Genomic DNA, 26,373 nt, shown 5'->3' on the forward strand with positions numbered 1-26,373 from the left:
GAAAGGCACCTGGGGTGGATGGGATCTATCCAGTTATATTAAAGGAGGCAGCAAAGGAAGTAAGCAAACCTTTGCCATAATTATGAGAGCTTCCATTGGACTCAGGGGAGGTACCCATGGACTGAAGATGTGCAAATGTGACCCCAATTCACAAAGGAGGATCAAAGGCTGACACAAATAATTATAGACCTGTGAGTTTAACTTCTGTTCCCAGAAAATTAATGGAGGCACTGGTTAAAGAAGCACTGCAGAATCATCTAGACAAGACTTCAGTTATAGCTCGGACACAGCATGGTTTTGTTAAGGGTAAGTCTTGCCTGACCAGTTTGATTGGATACCATGATGTAGTCACAAAAGAACTGGATGCAGGGAATAACTTTGATATTATATACTTGGATCTTAGAAAGGCTTTTGATACTGTTGCACATGGAAGACTGCTGCACAAATTGGAGCAGTGTGGCATTGGAGGCAAATTGCTGCTATGGATAAAGGGGGGGGGGGTTGAGGGGGAGATGACAGAGAGTGGTAATGGACACTGCTCATCGTGGACTAATGTTATTAGTGGAGCCCCTCGGGGTTCAGTATTGGGTCCATTATTGTTTTCTGTATTTATAAATGACATTGATGATGGTATATCAAGCTTATATCAAGTTTGCAGACGATACGAAGGTTGGCAGGATTGTCAAGGGCACTACCGACCCTATGCTGCTGCAACAGGATCTGGAAAGTTTGAGCAGATGGGCTGAGAGGTGGCAAATGAAGTTTAACATTGACAAATGTAAAGTACTACATATGGGAAACAGCAACCCCAGGGCAACGTATCAACTCTGTGGTACTGCACTGACAGTGGTAGAGAATGAAAGGGACCTGGGGGTGGTTGTGCAGGCAGATATGAAGTTCTCTGAGCAGTGCAGACAGGCTGCAAGAGTAGCTCATGGTGTATTGTCAATGATATATAGGAACTTTTCTAGCAGGGATAAGGAGGTGATTATTCCCTTGTATAAGGCAATGGTCAGGCCACACCTGGAGTACTGTATACAGGCCTGGAGGCCTCATTTCAAGAAGGATGTTGAGCTGCTGGAACGAGTACAGAGAAGGGCAACAAGATTAGTGAATGGAACAAAGGGGTGCTCTTACGATGAAAGGCTTAAGTTTTGCAAATTACAGTGTCTGGAGACTAGGCACCAGCGAGGTGATCTGATAGAGGTGTATAAAGCCTTGAATGGTTTGAGCATGCTCAATGCTGATGGGATTCTTCCTCTTGCTCAGAATAATCACCTGAGAGGGCATAAATTCAAATTGTGGAAAGACAGATGTAGGATAGACGTGCGGAAATTTGCCTTTAGCCAGCAGGTGGTTGGTTGGTGGAACAGGCTTCCATCCCTTGTCGTGGAAGTTGATAGCCTAAATAAGTTTAAGGCTCAGCTGGACAGGTATTTCAAACGAACAGAGAGGTGAAGTGGAAGTGGTTATTTTTTATTTATTTTTTCTTTCTTTCTTTCTTTCTTTTTTTTTTTTTTTGGCTGATGCTGCATAAGCTTGCTTTCTTGCATCAAATGCCTCTACTAATGCTATACAATTACCTGTAGGTCTTTTTCATTCTCCGTCACTTGACCACACAAATGCTATCGTACTGTACTGCATATGGTTGCTAGTCACATGCAGTATCTTCATTTATCGATATTAAACTCACTTACCACTTCTGAGCCCAACTACCAAATTTTTCTAGGTCTTGTAGTGTGTTTCGATTCCTGTCATTAACTCCCTGCCAACCTTTGTATTGCCTGCTAACTTACACATTAACTTTGTATGCCTTCATCAATATTGTTAATAAATATTGAAATGAGTAAAGGGACCACAGTGCCAAACTCCAAGGGACTCCAGCAGTAATTTACCTTAATGCCACACTGTTCCAATTTGTATAGTAGACTTTCATGTTGAACAGTATCAAAAGATTTGATTATATCAAAGTATATGATGTCACAATTATTTTTTGCATCCAGTTTCCTCTACGACTGTATTACAGTAGCCAATTTTCGTTAGTGCCAATCATCATTGATTGCAAATGTTGTGGTGTCAACAACGCATTGGTTAGACAGTGGAGGATTCAAAATGTGTGCTGATTGGATGAGTTCAAATACTCAGTGCAACATGAGATGCCTTTGCGTGTGATGCAAGCAACACGAATCCATGGACATGCCATGCACGGTGCTCGCTATCCAGGCAGGTGGCAGTGGTTGCTTAATATGAGGACACTGTGAAAAGCCTTGTAGGCAGCATGGCTACAGATCCAATGTCTTCAGACATCTAGTGGAGTCAATGCCTAAGCAAATAGTGTCTGTTATCCGTGTGAATGGTAACCCAACACTGTATTAGGTAGGTGGTCATAATTCATTGATCAGTCAGTATATATGTATATCTCATAGTTTTAACCTAAACCTTAATGGCATGTATTTTATATCTGATATAGAGAAAGATTTGATATTATCATCTATACTTGCAAGCGTGATGATTGGTTCTTGAAAAGTGACCCCAAAGTTGCAAGTTATTTGGCAATATCTTTTTGCTTAGTAATATACAGTAACCCCCCACGAATAGCGGGGGTTACATTCCTGTGAAATGCCGCGAATACAGAGTTATGGCTCCCATAGTAATAAAGGGGTTCCGTTCCAAAGTATGAAATATATAAGAAAAAGTCTAAAATTTTGTCTATGTATGTATTATATGTACCTTCATAATATGACTATGTACATACACAGTACATAGTGAAATGCAAACATATGACATCGAAATGAAAATAAGAAACAATTTAATATTAAATGTAATATTTATTAGAAATTTCAAACAAATCTTTCAAACCAGTGCCTTTGCTAACTAAAAAACTTATCCCACCAATGCTATCACCAGTTTCGCTAAAGTGTTGAAAAAAAAGTTGTTTTGCCTTTTCACGAATGATGAGCGAACTTAACGGAATTTTATTTTGAGTTCGGTCTTCTCTCCACAGATTTAAAGCGTTTTCCATTTTTTTCTAATTTAATGTCACGAGTTACAGAGCAAATTTTTGAAGCAATTAGCGCATTTTCACGGGCACTACGGGGGATTTTTTCTTCCGATTTTTTGATTGATCGTACCGTTGACTCATTGATTTTATAATGTTTTGCCACTGAGGAGACACTTTCACCATTAGAAATTTTGTCCAATAACTCAATTTTATTCGCTAATGTCATCACCTTCTTTGATTTTTTCACATTTCCCTTGTTATTTGTAGCCATATTTTTGTACGGGTTAGAAAGAACTTGTCCACAATAAAACCACTTTCTTCCGTTAACACGCTCGAAAAAGTCTGTTTTACACCGCGAAAGGTTGATTTACCACTTTTGTAAGCATATCAATTTATAAATTGATAAATTTATTCAATTTATAAGCGTATAAATTAAAAGCAAATGACGAAACCTTCTGACAAGCGGATAACACATACTGAACAAGGATTAGCGAGAAACATCCACGCTCGCGATTTTGTCACCACTCTCCCCCCACCCACTGAGCGCTGTTTTGACCGGGAAAGATAATTTTAGCCACGTCCATGCTTTTTTATGGCAGAACACATTTTTTAAGGTTTCATTTTATATTAAATCAGCAACCACGAATACAGATACCGCAAATAGCGGGGTTTACTGTATTTCATTTTGTATTATATAATTTTTTTTTTTTTTTTTTTTTTTTTTCATTCTCGCTCTCTCTCAAATAATTATGCTCACTCTTTATTACCTTTCTATTTCTCTCTTCTTCTCACTTATTCTATCACTAAACTTGTATATATTCATACTTGCAAAATTATTAAAAACCTGAAGCGAAAAAAAAAAGGGAGGGGAAAGGACTTTATAGAGAATTCCTCTGGTCTTCAGTGCGAATTGAGGCTCAGGCCTCTTTACCAAATGTGTTGCCTTTGTCAATGTAATTATTCTAAAAATATGGACTCAAAACAAGATAGTTTCTGCTCATCCCCTTCAAACCAGTTTCCTTTGCAACCTACTTTATTTGTATAAAATTAACCCCCATCAAGAAATTTTTCACAGTCCTAGATCTCAGCTGAATGGCCTTCGAATTCTGTCATGTCACACAAACTACTCAAACTTCAAACCACATAACTCCAACAAAAGCAGCAGTACTTTGTGTTGTCACTGTCAAAGTACTGCTGCTCTTTTACTGCCATTTTCTTCTGTGTATGTTTCTTTATTCAATAATGAACAGCGATACCTTTCTGAACTACTTGAACAGCAATTTAAAAACTAGTTTGTTATTCACTCCCTGATCTGTAACATAAGGACTACATATTTATCTCACTATATTTGTATATTTGAATCTCCTATGCTATCACAGATTCTTAACCATGACTGGAGTAATCATAGTTATTACTTTTTAAGACGCAACTAGTAACTTGTAAAGTATAAATAAATAAAATAATGATAACTTTTAGTTGACTAAAAAGTAACATACAGTATAAGTTTAACTCTACCAGAAATTCATGTGATCACACCTGCAGAGAGAATAGTTTTGTAATTTCTTCCCATTTTCTTTCATCAGAATTACCACCACTAACTCGAAAAACGAGATCTTATATGGAAATGCCTTTTATTTTGTGTAGCAGAATGGATACAGAATCTCCAGTCAGTAAAGTATTCCATCTATTGTTCCATCCACTGCATGATGTAGCAGATATATGTAGTGAATTCTATGGGTGTATAGAGTTGCTCTGTATGTCACCCATTATAAATGAAACTGCCAAGTAAAAATTTTTTATGAAATCTTCCACAGCCTGGTTTGAACGTGGTCCTTAACATGATTCCATTTCAGTGATTAGGCTCTATTTTCTTTATTATTTTTCTATTTATATTCTCATGGGAAGAAAAAATGTTTTATGCATATTTTTGACCTTGAAAATCCATTCATTCTCAAAATAAAATTTTAACTCTAACAAGTACAGTTATATAACCCTGAACCATGGATGAAACTTGATAATCATCCAGTACCTAAAAGAAGCACTGCTCTATTATGATTGCAAAATAATATAATTAATTTTCTTCTAATATCGATTTCAGATCAAAGCTGCAGTAGGAGCCAGAAGTACACCCCTTCACCTTGTTGCCTATTGGAAATGTGAACATTCAACTACAGATCTCAGGATAGATTTTAAATACAATTCTTCAGCTTTGGCAACTATGGCACCTCTTACTAATATTAACATTATTGTACCAGTAGATGGCGGAGTTACAGAAATGCAGTCCAAACCTTTTGGTATTTGGTAAGTATTGTTATCAACATTGTGCAGTAGCAGTCATCTCCTCCAGTTGTGCTTAATTTTTTTTCTAAATTTATATATATATATATGTATACACAGTTGATTCCGGTTATTTGGGACACATCGGAACTAGTGCACTTTGGCCTGATTAAGCGGCTGCCCCAATTATCCGAAGTTTCACGTAAATAGTTAAAAATACAATTATCCCCCCCCCCTTTACAATTGGTTCACTGTACAATCAAATCATGTTACGATGGAGTCACCATTGTAAAGTACCGTTCACTATACAATGTGTAATAAGCACCAGTAATTGTGATCACGTTTGTGAATTGAATTTTAATTCAATTAAACAGCGATTCTAATTAGCGAAAATAGGAGGAATATTATCCACAGACTATAAAAGTAAAGTATATTAAGTACAAATTTACCCTTTATTACCTTACCAATTAAAAAATTAAATGATACGTGAAATTTGGAAGAATATACGTGATAATCAGAAGAATTAATACGTACTGTAATATGTACATACTAACTAAACTAGTTGACATTTCTGTTCACTGTCATTTGTGGGTGGGGGGTTAAAATTTAAAACAGTAAAATGATAAGCAATCAATAACAAAGAACACCGCACACACAAATTGCATGTAACACGATACGTGCAAGTGAGAACGGAGTAACAAATTACGAAGCTTTAAAAATAGGAATAAAGAGAAGATTATGAAAATTATTTTTTTTATATGATTGAAGATTCCATAGAAGTGTAACCACATTTTACCATAATAACCCACAGAATTCCAGCTGTCGATATTATCGCAAATTCAATAAGATCTAGTTTACTATAATTTTATGATAGATTTCACTAACACAAAAGCCCAATAAACAGGCGACTGCTAATTGTTTTATGGTTGTGACCTCCAGAAATCCGACCGAACTACGTGGTATGGTCGGAGACAATCGTAGGGTAATCTTCAGTGCTGCAATCTCCTGCCCCGATTAAATGGCATTTTGTCCCGATTAAGCGAAGTAAACCCTGGCTATTTTCTCGATTGGGTTCTGTTTTTTAAGATTTGCCCCAAATAAATGGCTGCCCTGATTAACCGGTGGCCCAAATAACCGGACTCCACTGTATATATAAGAAAAGAAAAGAAAACTGTTTTTGACTATGTGATAGTCTAGATGTGTGATATTCTAAATGGAGAGTAGAGATTTTAAGTTAAGTGTAATTTGAGTCTACAGGGTGTTCCACGTAAAACCGGCCCTCCTCATGCTGGTGTGATATTCATTTTTGAACAACTGCCATGCAAAGTTGTTCAAAGTAGGAATTTTAGCCAAATCATTTCAGTTTGTGTTGCTTAACATACAGTCAGCGCGCATAAGTGATAGGTGTGTGAGAGTATTGTCAAGAATGTCATATTCTGTGCAAGAAAGGATTTGTATAGTGGAAGCCTATGTATGTACTGGCTCTTTTAAGGAAACACAGGAATTGTTTTCTGAGAAATTTCATATTGCTACCATCCCAGCTAAGAGTACTATTCAGTGCTTACTTGCAAAATAGTGGACAACAGGTTCCGTTGTAAATGCATCGAGAAATCGTCTACCCTCTGTTAGGACTCCAGAGGCAGTGTTGAACATTCAAAAGAGAATTTTAGCTAGCCCTGGAAAATCTATCAGGAAATTGTTGCAACAAACTGGAGTGAAACCAACTTCTTGTTTTCGTGTACTTCATTACCTGAAATTGAAACCCTATCGCATGACATGAGTCCAAGAATTACTAACACCTTGATGCAGCAAAACATCTGAATTTTTGTGAGTGGCTCCTTAACAAGATTGCAGATGGTGAACTCGACCCACTTCTTTATTTCATGAGTGATGAGGCATGGTTCCATCTTTTTGATCCTGTGACTTCTCATAACACTCGATACTGGTCTACCTTAAATCCTAACAACTTACATCAGAAACCGCTTCACGACCAGAAAATTGGGATATGGTGTGCTGTTCCTGGCAATCGAATCATCAGCCCAATATTTTTTGATACTACAATGAACACGGCAGTTTATCTTCAGATTTTTGAGAACATCTACACTCAGTTAACAGAACACTAGTGTGAAAGCTGCTACTTTCAACAGGGTGATGCCACATGTCACATGTCTTGTGAATCACTGGCCTGTGTTCATGACAGTTTTACAGAGGAACGCACAGTTGTCAAAGGACTGTGGCCCCATATTCTCGAGATTTGTCTTTGTGTGACTTTTACCTGTGAGGATATTTGAAAGGAAGATTTTATGAGCACAACTCCCACACAATAAATGAACTGATGGACAGCATTTGAATAAATATCGACGTCACTGTTTGCATCGGGTCACCATGAATATGATTACACGTGCATAAAAGTTTAAAAGTTTATAGATGTACAAAGACATTTCCAGCATCTCTTATAACTGTGTGTACATTCAGAGAGAGTAAAGTTAAAGAAAAGTGAGAGAGAATAAAGAATGAGCTGCAATAAAGAGGTCCAGAAAGTTGGTTTGATTAGAGATTTTTTTTTTTTCCTTTAGCAGGACAATGCACCTGTTCACATTGGCTGTAGCCATAGCCTGAAATTCATCAGGCTGACTATGAATTGATGCTCCACCCACCATGTTGAGGCAGTGATAGGTGGGTCGGAAAACTGCTAGCTTGGGGTGATACACAGACTAATAGTTTAATTAGAGCCACAGGCAGGGGGAAAAGTGATTCTTGCATTGCTATTGTCGGTACATGCAGCAGCCTGGAAAGCAAGGTGTCTGGGATTTCAGGCCCTGCTGTGGGTTATCATGGAAAAAATGAATACATGGGCTGTGTTAGGGTAACTAAGAGTAAGAACACGTGCATGTATATTTAAATGTACACTAATGCTAGGAGCATTGTTAATAAATTCGATGAATTTGAAATACTGATTAAGTTGTCAAATGCAGACATTATAGAAATAGCGGAGATGTAGTGTCGTTCAGACAAAGTGATGCTTAATATTAATATGGGGGGTACAATGTATACAGGAAAGACAGACAGGATGGGAGGTGGAACGATTATCTCTTAGTAAAGAAGAATATTAAATCTAAAGCAGTGCATCCAGTAGTCATGGGTGATGAGTACAATGTTCAGTCAGTTTGGTGTGATATAAGCACTGGTCAAACAAAATTGAGAGTCTGCTATAGGCCTAATGATTGTGATTAGTTTATCAAACAGCTATACAGGGAAAATAGAGTGGGCCAGCAAATCAAAATATCTCATAATGGAGGATTTTAACTTTCAAGATGACTGGAATATGTGGATTGGTCACTCACACACTAGCAACACATTTGAGGATTTGTTGGATGACTGTTTTCTACAGCAGCATGTTAGAGAGGCAACAAGAAGAAGCAATACTCTTGATCTGGTTGTCAGCACTGATTCTTCATGCATTAAGAATCTACAGGTAAAAGACCCACTGGGTTGCAGTGATCACAGTGTACTAATGTGGAATTTAATCAAAGACATAACTATTGTCAGGGGTAGAGGGAAAGGCTTTCGTAAGGGTGACTACTGAGGTCTCAGACACGTAAGGGTGACTACTGAGGTCTCAGACAATTTTAAATTGAGTTCAGTGGGACCAACTGATTGTTACCAACAGAAAATTCTAAATGGGAAATATTCAGGGAAGCAATCAAAGAAGCTACTAGGATTTTCATACCAACAAGGAAAAACAGTCGAACAGTTATAACAAGCATCAAGGGACTGGAAAAATTTCCTCATTATAACCATTACTTGCTATATCAGTGATAGCTAGGGCTTACAATACCCAGATCCCTGTCATTTTTTTCTGGTATTCAGATACCTGTATTAATACAAAAAAAACTGGTTTTTCGGTACTAATTTAAAAAAAAAAGTTTATAATTTAATCACATAAAGGTTATAAAATCATCTTTATATGATTATGACGTCCTTATCTCTAGAAATTGTTTGTTAAATCATCAATAGGACACCATGCAACATTGCAATCTGTCCACAATTCTCGGACAACTTCATGTCTGACCATATTGTAACTCCCAAGTCCCATTCCTCCACTACTGATTTTAGTTCAACTCCACGAAATGTATAAGTTATTTTGGGGTTGCTGTTTCCTAGGTGTAAGACCTTGCATTTTGCTGAATTAGAGCATATAGCTGTCACTTTTGTGACCATCCTGGAAGTCTATCTAGGTCACTGTGAAGAAGCTCTGCTTGGCGGCGATCATTAACTACGCTACAGATCTTTACATCATCTGCAAGTTTAGACATCACACACTATATCCCTTCATAGATGTCATTTAAGATACTCAAAAACAACAGTGGTCTCAATACTGATCCTTGGGGAACCCTGCTTCTTACATTAACCCAATCTGAGGATAACCATTTATCAAAAACCCCTGCTTGGTGCCCTCAAGCCATAATGCTATCCATCTAAGGATTTTCCCTATGATTCCAGCCTGCCCCAACTTATAAAGTAACCACTCATGTGGGACTGAGTCAAATGCTTTGCTGATATCTAAATAAACAATGTCAAAATTATTCTCTAAATCCAGCTCACGAGTGACCTGTAAAAATGGCTAACCAGATTTGTTAAACATTATTTTCCCTTTACAAAACCATGCTGTGTATCCTACAGAATTCCATTTCCATCTAAATGATCATGAATTCTACCCTTGATCATTGCCTCTGTGATTTTCCCTACTACTGAAGTTAGACTGGCCGGTCGGTAATTTCCCGTTATATCATAGGGAAATCTAGAACCGCCTTTATGTTCCAATTTACACCAATCCAACAGAATCTCTCCTGAGTCCAGTGATGCTCTCATAACTAGCCTTAATGGTTCAATTCTCTCACTTGCCACCTCCTTTTAGATTATAGGGTATATGCCATCAACCACAGGAGCCTTACTAGCCTGTGGGCGCAAAAGTTTTCTCATTAAATCAACATGTGAAATTTAACATCATTAATTACATTTTTTTCAACTTTACTTCCATAATTTCTCATTGACATGAAGTGTTTTTCTTCTGTAAATATCGATGCGAAGTAACTGTCGAGTTCATCAGCAACATCAGTTGGGGTATCTAATACTAACCCACGCAATTACATTTGCATCTGATCTGATTTTTCCTTCTCTTCTTTGCATTTATATATGTGAAGAATTCCTTAACTGCACTCTTTGCTCTCTTTATTCCTTATCCCCACTCTTTGCTCTCTTTATTCCTTATCCCCACTCTTTGCTCTCTCCCAGGCTCAGTAAAGATACTATAGTGAAAATTATACTTCGCTGAATAAAACGTCTTTCTCCTTCAGAAAATGATGAACATAATTCAGCCATGGAAGACCAACATGGAACAGAACATCAGTGTTCCGCAAATTCTTTCCAAAATAAGAAATTGCCTAACTCCAATGAGATTTTAAAAGATGAACTTGAGTTGGAAATTAATGAAATAATTTTAACTATTTTTGCTAAAAAAGTTCAAAGCCTAGAAAATATGGACTGAGATTGTCTATGATTATCTCAGTACAATAGTACCAGAATAGAATCTGAAAGGGCGTTTTCTGCCACTAATCAAATATGTATCAAAATTAGATCCATTTTAAATGATCATACTATTGATTGCTTATGTTTCTTAAGAGCTCACTTTATTTGGACAGGTAGTGTGGATGCTTAAACATAACTAAACTTTGCAGTAACAATATGTATTTTTTTTTTTTTTGGAATAACTGTATTTTTAATTATTTTTTTTCATAATATTTATTATTGCAATAAATGTTTATTTAAAACTTGAATTCAAGTAATTACAGTAATTGTTTTTTCCTCACTTTATTAACTGTCATCAAAATTTATTGTGAAAAACGTTTGTTTTTGGAATCCCGGTTTCATAAATTAAAAATACCAAAATACGAGTATTAAGATTTTGACTGATATTGTAAGCCCTAGTGATAGCAGAGATGGGGGAAATCCTTTGGGGCCATTAAACAATGAATACTTTATATCAGTGATGAGTTAAATCTACCTCCAATTTTTTTAAATTCTCCATAACGTGATAAAAATATAGATTCAAAAGACAAATGAAATATTAGAGAGAAAAAATAATATAAGTATATAGCTACATATTATTTGTATTAATATGCTTGTATAAACTACAATATACTTAATATTAAACACAATTACAGACAATTTATTTGTCTTTAATTTTTAGACCATACGCTTAATACAAAACACAATTTATTTGTCTGTAATTTTTAGACCATATGCTTAATACAAAACAGTTTATTTCTCTGTAATTAAAAACAATACTATTTAATAATAAACACGATTTCAGTTAGTCTTTATTTACGAATCTTAAAATTGATATTTGTTTTATAATTTCACTGATATTTCTTAAGTTTCCCCTTAAAACACTTAACACGTTAAAAGTCTCATTACTTGCTTCATTTCCTTCAAAAAAAATTGATTAATGTGTCCATTGCACCTTGAGCTTGTGAGATTGTTGGCACTGATTTTGATTCACTTTCATTTGTCATCATATCATCATCACAATCATCGTCTTTACCATTGTCGGTATCGTCTTTGTTGAGCACAACATCGACAATGTCACTCTCTGTAGGAAGACCACTAGTTAATAAGTTGTCATCGACTCTTACAGAAGGAGAGTCGATGACAACTTACAGAAGGAGACTACATCAAAAAATTAGAGTCAAGTCAACATTAGAAAATCCTGCTGTGCTGTATAGAAACTTATCAAACAATCCTCACACACGCATGCACACATGCAATGCAAAGAAAACAGCTTATTCAGCATCATCAAAAACAAATGAAAAAAAAATACACTACTATTAACCTCCAATAATTTGTCTAATTCATCCTTAAATTTATTCAAACTGCTCACTTCCACAACACCTGTTGAAAGTTCGTTCGAACAATCAAGTATGCTGTGAATGTAAATTTCTGAACGTAGCAACCATTCGGAACATGGTAACTTGTTTTATTTGTTTCCATCTTCTTCATCTACAATTGAAATTTCATTTGAATTTAATTTCAATTTCTTGAAGAAATTCGATATGGTTGTCGAAATAACATTGTTCCATGCATCATTCAATAAATTTATAGCATCCAATATCGATATACATTTGGTAAGTTTCTGTTCTCTTTGACTGATCAGATGTAGAACTAGAAATCTTTTATAAAATCCTCTCAAACTCTTGATTACACCTGTCCATTGGTGTAGTAATATGCTGGTGTATTGGCATTCGCATTAGTAGTGGCATATGATGCAAGAAAGCAAGTTTATGCAGCATCAACCAAAAAAAAAAAAAAAACTCCCATTTAACTCCTTCAAAGGTTTCAAATGCCTGTCTGGTCCAGCCTTAAATTTATTTAGGCTGTCAACTTCCACAACAAAAGATGGAAGTCTGTTCCACCAATCAACCACCCAATGGTTAAAGGCAAATTTCTGCGCTTCAATTCCACAATTGTCTTTCCTCAATTTGAATCATTGCCCCCTCAGGTTCTTAATATGAGCAAGAGGAAGAATCCCATCAGCATTCAGCTTGCTCAACCCATTCAAGGCATTATACACCTCAATCAGGTCACCTCACAGGTGCCTACTCTCCAGGTGCTGCAATTTTCAGAACTTAAGCCTTTCTTGGTAAGAGCACCAATATATTGCCCTCACCAATCTTGTTGCCCTTCTTTGAACTCGTTCTAGCAACTCTACATCCTTCATAGAATGAGACCTCCATTATAGGGTGTATGGCTAACCAGTTTACTGTTTACTGGTTACTGTGTACAGTAACCAGTTACTGTACACAGTAATCTAGGTGTGGCCTGACCATTGCCTTGTACAATGGGATAATCACCTCCCTGTCCCTGCTAGCAAAATTTCTATATATCATTGTTTGTTTGGAGCATTAGCAACTAAGGCCATATTGCTCCGGGGATATGCGTTGGTCATTCCTTGACCTTTCCGCATCCTCCGTATTTGGTGGTCACAGGCTCGGTCTAATCGAGAAGCCTGTGCTACGCACTGCCCACCTGGCTATGTATATATCATGGATAAGACTCCATGATGTGCCTTGGCGTCCCATCTGCACTGCTCAGCAAACTTAATATTTGACTTCACAATTAACCCCAGATCTTTTTCACTTTCCACTTCCCTGAGTGTAGTACCACACAATTGGTGCATTTCTCTTTGGTTATTGCTACCCATATGCAGTACTTTGCATTTGTCTTGATATACCTTCATCAATATCATTAATGAATACACAAAAGAACAATGGGCCCAACACCGAACTGTGGAGAACTCCACTAATAACATATGTCCACGAATAGCAGTGTCCATTGATTACCACTCTCTATCGTCTCCCACTCAATCATCCCATTATTCATTGTAGCAACTTACCCTTAATGTCATACCGCTCCAATTTGTACAGCAGTCTTCTATGTGCAATGCAACAGTATCAAAAGCTTTCCTGAAATCCAAGTATATGATATCAAAATTATTTTTGACTTTCAGTTAGTTTGTGACCACATCATAGTATCCAATCAAATTGGTTAGACACGACCTCCCTTTGACAAACCCATGCTGTGACTTAACTATTACTGCAGTCTTGTCTAAATGATCCTGCAATGCTTCTTTAACCAGTGATTCCATTATTTTCTCTGGAACACAAGTTAAACTAACAGGTGTATAGTTACATCTGAACATTTTGAACCCCCCCCTTTGTGAATTCGTGATACATTTGCACACCTCCAGTCCCTGAGTCCAATGAAGCTCTCATAAGTATGGCTAAGGGTTTCCTTACTTCCTTTGTTGCCTCCTTTAATATAACTGGATAGATACCGTCCACCCCAGGTGCCTTCCTTATATTTAACTTCAGCAATTTCTCCTCCACTTTGCTCTCAGTTATTACAAAATCACTTAGCTCCCTGTTAGAGTTTGATAAACCTCTGGCATTCCCATCATTGAATAAAATGTGTGAGTGTAGATGCAAAATACTCATTCAGTTTATCAGCTACCTAAGCATGATCATTGATAGTCAACTCATCTATGTTATGTGGTTCAATCTGATTCATCCCTTTTCTTCTAGAGTTTACATAAGTAAAGAACTCTTTGCTGTTTTCCTTTGCATCCTTTGCCAAAGATTTCTCGTAATCTGCCTTCGCCTGCCTAACCTCCTTTGTGACTTGATTACAGACAAGCTTATATCTGCCATAGCCTTCTGTATCCCCTTCTGAGTTAGTGTTAAATTTGAAAGTGTCTGCAATTCTGCCCAGACACGATAGGAGGGAGTACATGATGAGAGCCTTGTCAGTCAATTCGGTCCTGGAGGGAATGTGCAAGTCTCAAGGGTGTAGAATTTTTTTCAGTGTGATCTGTGCTTGTTAAAAGGAGAGAGACTGCTTCTACAGAGATAGGATACACTTAAATAGAAAGGGTGCAAGAATATTTGCTGATGCTATCAAGGCACTGTTAGGTGGGTCGGAAAACTGCTAGCTTGGGGGGATTCACAGACTAAAAGGTTAAAAGTAGCCACAGGCAGAGGTGAAGGTGATTCTTGCACAACTTCTATTAGAATAAGTAGCGACCTGGAGCAAGTGGTGCCTGGGGGCTTCAGGGACTGATGACAGTCATCGTGAAACAGGTGGGTATATGGGATGTGTCAGGGTAACTAGAAATAGGAATAGGTGCATGTATGCTTACATGTATACCAGTGCTAGAAGTACAGTAAATAAATTTGATGAATTTGAAGTGTTGGTCAAGACATCAAAGGCAGATATTGTTGGGATATCAGAGACGTGGTGTCACACTGATATTAGGAATGCAGAATTGGAATTTGGGGAGTACAATGTGTACGGACAGGATAGGAAGGGAGGAGGTGTCATGCTGTTAATTAAGAAAAACATAAACTCAAAAGAAGTGCATCCAGTTGATATAGATGAACAGTGCACTGTTGAGTCAGTTTGGTGTGACAAGCACTGCGAAAGCAAAAATAAGAGTAGGAGCGTGTTATAGGCCTGATGACTCATATGAGTACAATAAACAATTGTACAGAGAAATAGAGTGGGCTAGTAAATCAGAATGTCTTATAATGGGGGATTTTAACTTCCCACATATTGACTGGAACTTTTTGGGTTGGGCACTCACACACTAGTAAGACTTTTGTGGATTTATTGGATGATTGTTTTCTGCAGCAGCAGCATGTTCAAGAGGCATCCAGAGAGGGTAATACTCGTGATCTGATTATCAGCAGTGATCACAGTGTACTGATGTGGGATTAACTTAAATATATAATTACCATCAGGGGTAGAGGAAAGGATTTTTGCTTCCGTAAAGTGAGTACAGTTGTCTCAGACAGTTTTTAAATTCTGTACAGTGGAATGAACTGACGATGTTACCAACAGTAAATTCTAAGTGGGAAGCATTCAAGGAATTAATCGTGGAAGCTACTAAAAGTTTCATACCTATTAAGAATGAAATATTGTTCGTTCAAGGTTTAGGCCTAAATGGTTATCAAATGAACTAATGAGACTCATGGCAGAGAAGAAAAATGCATGGGATGCATATAAATTATCAAGTGACTCAGAAGCCTATGGCAGATATAAGCTAGTCTGTAATGAGGTCACAAAGGAGGATAGGCAGGCGAAGGCAGATTACGAGAAATCTTTGGCAAAGGATGTTAAGAAAAACAGCAAGGATTTCTTTATTTATATAAACTCTAAAAGGAAGGGGATGCATCTGATTGGTCCACTTGATATCGATGGTTCGACTGTTGATATGATCCTTTCTCAGATAGCAAACAAACTGAATGAGTATTTTGCATCTATATTCACACATGAGGAGTTATTAAGGTTTGAAAATGGCAGAAGGTTATCAAATTGTAGCAGGATATTATGTATGCTATATACGCTTGCTTTCTTGCATTATTTGCCATAACTACTACTACTCAGCAGATCTAGACCCACCTTATTTCCACCCATTCTCAAAATTGAAAACCAACTTCTCTGGAATGCAATTTTGGTTGGATGATGAAGTGATAGTGACTGCACACTCCATTTTTCAGGACCTTCTAGAAAGCAACTACAAAACTGTGATCAAGGATCTAGATCATCATGGAAAAAAACACATTGAATTAGAAGGAGACTATATCAAAAAATTATGGTCAAGTCAACGTCGGAAAATCCTTCTGTGCTATGTAGAAACTTATCAAACAATTCTCACACACGCACACATGCAATGCAAAGAAAAGCTTATTCGGCATCATCAAAAACAAATGAAAAAAATACACCACTATTAACCTGTCCATCTCCTCCAATAATTTGTCTAATTCTTCCTTGAATTTATTCAAACTACTCACTTCCACAACACCTGTTGGAAGTTCATTCGAACAGTCAAGTATGCTGTGAATGTAAATTTCTGAACAGTGCATCTTCATACCTTTCTTCAGTTGAAATTTATGACCCCTTGTTTGTGTTGTCTCAGGAAGAGTAAGGACCCAATCAACATTTAGGTTATGCAAACCATTCAGCCTTAAACACCTCAATCAGATATCCTTGCAAGCGGCTAGTTTCCAGATGCTGCAGTTTGCAGAAATTAAGTTTTTCCTGTTAAAAGTGGCTCTCTTGTTCCCTTCACTAATTTTGTTGTTCTTCTCTGCACCGATTCATTTACATCCTTCTTAAAATGAGTTTTTCCAGACTTATATGCAGTACTCAGGATGTGGCCTGACCAATGCCTTATGTGGTGGAATTAGCTATGTCTAATTCCACCACATAAGGCAATATCTAATTCCACTGTAAGACATTGCATACAATTATATACTGCAAACATAATTAGACATAATTTTCACATAATTTAAACACTACAGACTTAGATATTAACAGGGTTAATGTCTAATATTGCAGACGATGTCCAACACCCAAGGTTTAGTGCTGGGTTTCATTTATGAAGTATCCAGCACTTAACCCTGGGAAACTTTAAATAAATCCCACATGAATACATTATGATCTCTGCTACCTAAAGGTTCCTTAATTTGAAGGTTCTTAATACATAATGAATCATGTCTGATAACTACAACAAAAATACTGCTCTCTTCTCTAACACAGTGGTAGAAAGCAGTCATCCAGCAAATCAAGAAATGTTTTGCTACTGGGGTGAATTGCCAATGCACAAGTTCCAATTGCAGTCTGGAAATTTAAAATTCTCCATGATAACACATTCTAATTTGCTAGCTTATTTCACTTCTCTGTGTCTGTACTATTTTTCTGTACTATTTTATAATTATAGTATTAATTATTATAATTTTATAATTATAGGTTGTACTATTTTATAATTATGGTATAATTCTATTCCCCATATTTTCAAATTCTGCATCCCCATTTTCACAATGGTGCCATGTTTCTATCTTAACTGCAACATCTGCATTTGATGACTTAACAAATATATCAAATTCATTTACTGTACTTCTAACATTGGTGCACAAGCAAGTAATTATGTGCTTGTTTGTGTTTTTACTGTTACAAAACCAATGTAATTGCTAGTCCCATGTGAACTCCCAGCAGGTCTTGTAATGCTCTGCCTCCTGCTTTTCAGGGTAATGAATATCAGAATAGATGCACTGCAAGAATCGTTTCTGTCTCTGCTTATGCTATCTTATATTGTTAGTCTGTGTACCCTCCCCAAACTAACAGTTTTCTGACTGACCCACCTGCAAATGTGCATGGCATCAGCAAATGTTGTTCTCTATAAAAACAGTTCCTTTATTATCTACCCCACAAGCCTTACACAGTCCCTCTGGGACCAAATTGGTTAACAAGGCTTTCATCATAAACTCCCCCAGCCTTAGGAAAATTCCAGTCACTTTCAAAATCAGCCCTAACATGCGACTTTAGGCAATTTGGCACTTTACTAAGTAAAGTGTCGGATTGCCTGTTCTTAATATCATACCAGCATGTACCAGTCATACCAATGTTATACAACATTATCACCTTTTGTGCCCTTAAAAGATAATTGTTCTGCAATATCTCTAATTGCTAAATTTCTGTTCAATTTTCTGACTCTCTCTGCATCTAGCACACATAAGACATCTCTGTGACATTATGTCTAACTGCAAGGTGCAGGTGCACCTTGCAGGTGCCTAGTTTCCTGATGCTGCATTTAGAGATTGGAAGTCTTTCTAGGTAAGCTGTCTCTCTTGCTAATCTCATTACTCTTATCTGTGCCAGTTTCAACAGATCCGCATCTTTCTTAAAATGGGGTTTACAGACCTCTCTGCAGTACTCAAAATGAGTCTAAAGTTGCCTTATACAACAGGATAATTCATATCCTTATCTCTTCTGGACCAGGTGAAGAACGTGAAATTGCTAATATGTAGTAGTAGTAGTGGCATGTGATGCAAGAAAGCAAATGTATGAGCTTATGCAGCATCAGCCAAAAAAAAAAAAAATCACACATTCCCTCCAAATGCCTGTCCAGTTCCTCCTTAAATTTATTCAACCTATCAACTTCCACAACGACAGATGGAAGTTTGTTCCAGCAATTAACCACCCGCTGGCTAAAGGCAAATTTCCGCACATCTATTCTACATCTGTCTTTTCTTAATTTGAATTTATGCCCCCTTAGGTTCGTAATCTGAGGAACTGGAAGAATCCCATCAGAATTCAGCGTGCTCAACCCATTCAAGGCCTTATATAGCTCAATCAGATCAACGCGCAGGTGCCTAGTCTCCAGCCACTGCAATTTGCAGAACTTAAGCCTCTCTTGGTAAGAGGATCCCTTCATTCCCCTCACCAATCTTGTTGCCCTTCTCTGTACACGCTCAAGTAAATCTACATCCTTCCTAAAATGAGGCCTCCAGACCTGTACGCAGTACTCAAGGCGTGGCCTGACCATTGCCTTATACAGAGGGACAGAGGGATAATCACCTCCTTTTCCCTGCTAGCAAAATTCCTATATATCATTGACAAAACCCCATGACCTGCCCTGGTAGCCTGTCTGCATTGCTCAGAAAACTTCATATCTGCCTGCACAATTACTCCCAGGTCTTCATTTTCTACCACCTTAAGTGTAGTACCACACAGTTGGTACGTTTCTCTGGGGTTACTTTACCCATATGCAGTACTTTGCATTTGTCAAGGTTAAACTTCAGTTGCGACTTCTTAGCCCATCTGCCAAAATTATCTAGATCCTGTTGCAGTAGCACACTGCCATTACTGTCATTAACAACCCTGCCAACCTTTGTATCATCTGCAAACTTCGACATTAAGCCTGATATACCTTCATCAATATCATTGATAAATATACAAGACAACAGTGGACCTAACACCGAACCCTGTGGGACTCCACTAATAACATTAGTCCAAGAAGAGCAGCACCCATTGATTACCAGCCTCTGTCTTCTCGCACTTAACCATCCTTTTATCCATCGTAGCAACTTACCCTTAATACCATTCTGCTCCAATTTGTACAATAGTCTTCCATGCGCAACAGTGTCAAAAGCTTTCCTGAAATCCAAATATATGATATCAAAATTATTTTTTGCATCCAGTTCCTTTGTAACCACATCATAATATCCTATCAAATTTGTCAGACAAGACTTTCCCTTAACAAACCCATGCTGTGTCTGAATTATTGCTGCAGTCTTGTCTAGATGATCCTGCAATGCATCTTGCAGGATCATCATCACCACCTGCAATGTGGTGGGGTACAAAAGATCCTACACTCATTTCAGAATTAAAAACAATATGGAAGTCTCAAATGAATGACCAATAACTAGAGAGCGATCATTACTGAACCTGACTGCACTTTTTTAAATAGCATCTTAGATTTTGAGAAAAGTTTTGGGGACACCACCATAGCTATGAGAATAATATTTTGTGGTAGCATAGGCTTCTTAGTCAGTAGCTACTCAGAAGAAAAGTCATGACAAGCACAAAAAAGAAATGTGATATTTTTGATGCAGAAGGAGTAATACTTGTGATATCATTGTACCAAGAAAGGCTAGAAGTCTGTTATTCCCAGAAAGATATGTGATCTTGTTTGGAAATCTGAACATTGTCGAATGTAAGCATGGTTGCGACAGAGCCTTTTTGCAAGATATATTACTTTTAATATTACTTGAAAAAATTTTATAATTTATTATTTTTTTATTTATTATAAATTTTATAACAGACTGGGTTTTAAAAAGATTGAAGTTAACTAAATTTTTTTCTACACAGTGGATAATTATCTGGATATCAGTATAAATAATGTTGGTTATTTGAAGCTGTTTTGTCAGCAGAGCAAGGTTTATTGAACTTGAGGGTGCAATGCAGTGTAGTGTGATCAGCAGAAATACAGAGGGGATTTTCAGTCAGTAGAAGGTTATTACTATACAGGAGGAAAAGAGTGGATAAAAGAACAGAGCCGACCGGGCTAGCCGGGTGGATAAAGTGCCTGCCTGGCAACCCAAAGGTCGCGGGTTCGAATCCCGCCTCAGGCTTGGATCACAGTAGAAAATGCAAAAAACTTTGGTAGGTGCAATATGGCCACAGAAGCCGATGTGCCAACAACTAACAAAAAAAAAGAAAAAAAAAAAAAACAGAACCTGGTAAGGAACTCCAGAATTAGTTGAGAAGCTTGAAGAAAGAGAGCCTCCCACCACACATGCTAAGTGGTTAGAGAGAAACCTGGCTACCCAGTTGTAAAAATTAGAAGTTAGACCATAAGATGGAAGCTTGTTTAGATTTTTATGTCAGACACAATCAAGAGTCTTCAAAACACCAAGAACAATTGTTTAAGTTTCTTTGAACTTAAACAGTTACCATTGATGTTTTTATGGAATCTGTTCAAAGATGAGTAGCTTAAGCCATGATAACATCAGTGGATTGACACTGACATTTCTATGTAGATGATAGATTTCTCTGTTTCTTTGGAAAGTTTTTAGGTGAGTATAAGGGGATGCTAATTGGAAGTAATAGGTTTATCAGATTTTTAGAAATAGGCTGTATGTGGAAACTTCTATATCCAGCCTATTTCATAGAAAGAAAAAAACCAGAGCAATATAAAGAGTGTTATTAGTTAGTTAATGTATAAATGCATCACATTTCAAATGCATTAGCAAATAGTAATAATATATGATTTATAACAAAATAAAAAACAACAAAAAGCAAAGACTTTTATGCAGAAACTGAGAACATTTTAGGTTTTGTGTATGTGTCATATTGCTCATTCATTCCTCCAATCAGTGCAGGGCAACAAACATAATATCCAGTGTTTTGGGGACAACATATGATATATGGTATGGATTTCTTATATGATATGTATATAAAAACTAAATAATTGCCAGATTTCTATTAAAAGGCTCGACAAATCATTCTAAAATTGCCGAGTGTAAAATTTAACGAAAATCCATCCATTGGGAGTGGAGTTATTACATGTGGATGAATGGACAGACAAAGAAATTATAATGGCTAGATCTCTGTTGGTCCAGTTTTAATGAAATTTGGGATGGCTTGACAAATATAAATGAATCAAATATAAAATTTCACGAAAACTCATCTGCTTAGAGTTGACTTAAGAGTATCAAATAGATAAAGACATGGTAAAAGCACTTTACACATGTATACTAATGCACATAACAGCATGGCACAGAACAGTCACATTAACTCTGCTGCACAGGTTTTAAGACTAAGCAGAGAAATGCCATGATGCTGCAGAGACTTTGCGGTCGAGATTCTTCATTGTTTTCCTTGAGGAAAAGTAAGATAAGCCTGTTTTATCTTTAGATGAAGATGCAATAGAACTATCAGGTTATAAACACAGATGGAAATATGGATAAACAGAAGGTGTGGTCAGTAGCTTTGGATGAGACTAGAAAACTCTACTACCATTTAGACGTGATTCAGAATCAGATTCCTTAGTTTCAAAATTTAGTTTGAATTAAATGTGTTGTGTGTCGGACATGCATGATAGTATTCTAAATATTCTAAATTCTGAAGATTCTGAGACTAGCACACTCACGTAAGTGTTATGCATAACCTTTAGTTTAATGAAATTGTATAGAATTTTGTAAACTAAACAGTACAGGCATAGTTCTTTGTTAATATCTTGGAGCTTCCATTTCAAGAATTGCTATCTGGTTCTCCAATAATGACAACAAATACTGTCTAATAAACCTAAATTATTATTCATCCAAAAGTGTGAAATTGAGATATCTGTGTTAAGGACTATTAATAAGTGCTCCTTACCTGAAATATGACATTTCCTTCTTGCTGTTAAAAGACGAATAGATTTTCAGTCTGGGGTGTAACTTTATATGGCCATATGATTGACTGATCATATCTCCATTACAGGTGGCTTCTGGGATGCTCTTTGACCAGTTGTGCCTACCATGGTGGGGTTATACTGAATTATTGCATTCTAATTAAATGATGTTCAATATATTGTAAAATACCTGCTTAGCTACTATTACATTATATATTTTATTAAATTTAAATGTGAATTATTATAAATGCTGGTTTACATTCAGTTTAATGCTTTCCCCAGATTTACACTTCTGTCTCTCTTCTGCTTTTGAAGTTATATACAAGGTTTGCAGTATTGCCTTATTGTGAGTGTAGATTTTTTCTTCCAAACTGAACTGGTTTATGAATTTTCTACTCTCACTTGATTAATTGGGCTGACTGCTGGTTATTTTTATTTGTTTCAGTTAATTGAATAAAATTTCTCCTTTGAATAATTGAAGTTATTGAAGGTGCATATATATAGAAATTTGTTAATTTGTATTAAGCATTTTTCAAACTTTCCAAATCTAGCAATCCATTATCTGACACCTGTTTATGGCTATATTTAGGACTGGACAAATTGTGCAAATAATTTGTCCAGTCCTAAATCAAGCGTTTGCAAATTTAGTTCTCAGATTGGACCTGAGGGGGGCATAAATTCAAATTGAGGAAAGACAGTTGTAGAATAGATGTGTAGAAATTTGCCTATAGGTGGTTAATTACTGGAACAAACTTCCATCTGTCATTTTGGAAGTTGATAGCTTTAATAAATTCAAGGAGGAACTGGACAAACTTTTAGAGGGAATGGATGTGTGAAATTTTTTTTTTTTTTTCTTTTATCTGATGCTACATAAGCTCATACACTTGCTCATATAAGGGATTAGCCCTAAGCCAATGGGGAGGCTGGATAGATTGCAGTATCGGATTCTAAAGTCTAAAAGGGAGTTAGAAGGGTGAGGTTAAAAGAGAGAAGGGAAGGGAATGGTCCTTGACCAGTTGAGAACAGAAAGGAGTTAATAATGGCTCAGGAAAATGAGAAAAATAATTAAATAAATAGTAATAATACCATTGCATCTATTGATGTCAAATCTTCTGTGACAATAAAGTGGTTTAACCACTTGTCATTCATTTGGAGAGGTCTGGGTTTGAGTCCTTTCAATGACTGGATGAATTTCTAAAGTTCTCTTCAGTTAGGGCTATGGTTAGTCAGTCTCAGTGGTGGGAGGGGTTTCGCTGCACATAAAACAACGAAAATTGGCTCAGAAATATACTCTTGTATAGGCATATACATAACAGAACAATATGGTCTAATTTTATTTTTTTATTTTTACTGTATTGTAAAACTGCATACCATATTTTTACTGATGCTCCTAAAAACCAATAATAACAGCAATAACCACAGCCAGTGACATTGAGAAATTTGCTAGGGCTATGGAATTGTTTAATTGCTATTTGTGAACTTAATAAGCAATGTAATAAACAACGGATTTTTTCAGCTTTTGAATTTCACAATTCAATCATGATAGGATTAGACTGAGAGAATGAGTCACGAAAATGTTTACTGTTTAGTGAAAGCTTTTAGAGTGTTGTTTGTAAATTACATCAACATGGCAACTTTTATCCATTTGTATTTGTCGATATGCCATTTAAAAGAAAATTTAGTCAAGAAGAATTTGTGAGAGGATGTCAGAACTCATCCTCTCACAGGACTTTATCTGTTGTGAAAATATGATATTGGTCAAGATTCTCAACATTGGGGTTTGTTGAAATGATTGTTTGAATTTTTATGTACATTTTTTATTATTTACTTTTTAATCTACTGTACATTACCGTTGTTTAGGTAAAAAGGCTGTTGAATAGTTTTTTGTACAAAGGTACAGAACTGTGTACAATAAGCTGTAGTATAGAAATACAGCTTATTGTACACAGTTCTGACCTACATTAACTATGATATGACTACCTGAATTTCCAAAAATTCCAAGATCCAGAGGATACCAGATTTTAGATGTTTGATTGCATTTATAATTAATAAACAAATTGATATGGTTAGGTGATATATGGTTGATACTCTTAAAATAAAAATATATGTTATGTATATAAAATGTGGGGGGGGGGGGGTCAGAACACTTCTATCACATAAATTGGGAAAAAATAGAACTGATTTTTATTGATGATCATATATATACAGTACTGATACTAAATTGTTATCAGATGACATCAGAACTCTTTCCTGAATTTTCACCAGATAAACCTATCAACAAACCTAAGTAGGACTGTAAGTTAGGGAAAGGAAACCATATTTTGCTAAATGATAAATCATGATTATAATATTAAGAATTTATTACAGTATACACAGAGCGTACAAATAAAGGAAGAAATATATGAGCTTTCGGCTATATGGTAGCCTTCATCAGAATTAAAAATACATGAATGGCAGTTGGAATGAAGATGTGCACTGCCAGGTGCGTGAGACGCGGGGTTTAATTGTTTGTTGACGTCTGTGGCTGTGACGCATGATGACGTGGCCAGCGCTTGTCCAATGATAGAACTACTGACTCTGTGATCGGGTTGACTTGGCAACCACTGTTCCTGTTCAAGGATTTATCCGAAGATTTTATATTTAACGATTCCAACCAGGTACGTTTTAGGTAATGGTGGGATCTGTCTACCACTACGACATCGCGGTGTGGGTCGATGTCGTGGTGGGTTGTCCAGACATGTTCGGCGATAGCTGAGTGTTCTATATCCGCTAAACGGATCGCTCTTTTGTGCTCCGAGAGACGTTTCTCGAGTCGACGTCCAGTCTCTCCAAAGTAGCAGCTAGTGCAGTCACGGCAAGAGATGCGGTAGACCAAACCGCTCTGCAGAAGGGTGGGGACAGGTGTTTTCACGTTGGAAATGAAAGAACGCAGTTTCTTGCCTGGGAGTTGGATGCACTTTATTCCGTGCGTTCTCAGGATTCTACCGATCTGTTGTGACAGGTTGGGGTAGTATGGGATGAATGCCCTCGTGGATGGCTCGTCACTGTTGGTGTTGTAGCTGGTCGTCACGATGTCACGTGTCTGTAGATCACACCTGTCGAGGACGTCAATGGGATAGCCACACCTCGTAAGGTCTACTTTGACCCTAGTGACCTCTTTGCGTCTTTCATCAGCGGAGTTGGAGTGTGTCCAGGCGCGAGTAAGCAAGGTTCGGGCAGTGGAGAGGAGGTGGCCTCGCGCGTGTGCTGACCGGAAGTTGGTGAACTGGCCAGCACACATGGGCTTACGATAAACTGTAGTCCTCAGGTATGTGCCTTCACGTCGGACAAGTGTGTCTAAATATGGTAAGGAGTTGTTCGACTCCAGCTCAATCGTGAATTTTATGAAGGGCGATAGTGAGTTGAGGTATGATAGAAGTCGCTGACCTGAGTCTCTAGGGATGACCACGAACACATCGTCAACATAGCGACACCAAAAGGCGATGTGATCTGGTGCGTGTGCAAACGCACGTCCCTCTAACTCCTCCATCACGATGTTTGCTGTGACCGAGCTGACAGGGGAACCCATGGCCGTGCCATGTATCTGCTGGTAGACTGAGTCATTAAATATGATCGCACCCCCTGTTAAGCACAGTCTGAGGGCGGCGGAAATGTCATCGGGTGTGAGACCAGTTCTTTCGTTGAGGGTTCTATCATTGTCCAAGAGTTGTTTTGCACAAGAAATGGCAAGTTCCACAGGGATGGAGGTAAAGAGCGATATGACGTCGAACGATGCCATAACTTGATCCTGCGAGATGGATAC

The 26,373-nt window shown here is 37.2% G+C and overlaps 1 protein-coding gene across 2 annotated transcripts in view; it reads left to right on the forward strand.

The window, feature by feature from the left end:
• LOC150086924 (F-BAR domain only protein 2) overlaps positions 1-26,373 on the forward strand; it is a 726,598-nt gene that overhangs the window by 603,818 nt on the left and 96,407 nt on the right. For both annotated transcript variants that reach the window (XM_090372823.1, XM_090372824.1), the window contains one exon: positions 5,100-5,302. In XM_090372823.1, the coding sequence (XP_090228949.1) occupies positions 5,100-5,302 (203 nt within the window). The remainder of the gene's footprint in view (positions 1-5,099; positions 5,303-26,373) is intronic.

Source organism: Mastigoproctus giganteus, chromosome 4 (genome assembly GCF_048544385.1).
Source record: "Mastigoproctus giganteus isolate SK-2022 chromosome 4, ASM4854438v1, whole genome shotgun sequence".
Taxonomy (NCBI): domain Eukaryota; kingdom Metazoa; phylum Arthropoda; class Arachnida; order Uropygi; family Thelyphonidae; genus Mastigoproctus; species Mastigoproctus giganteus.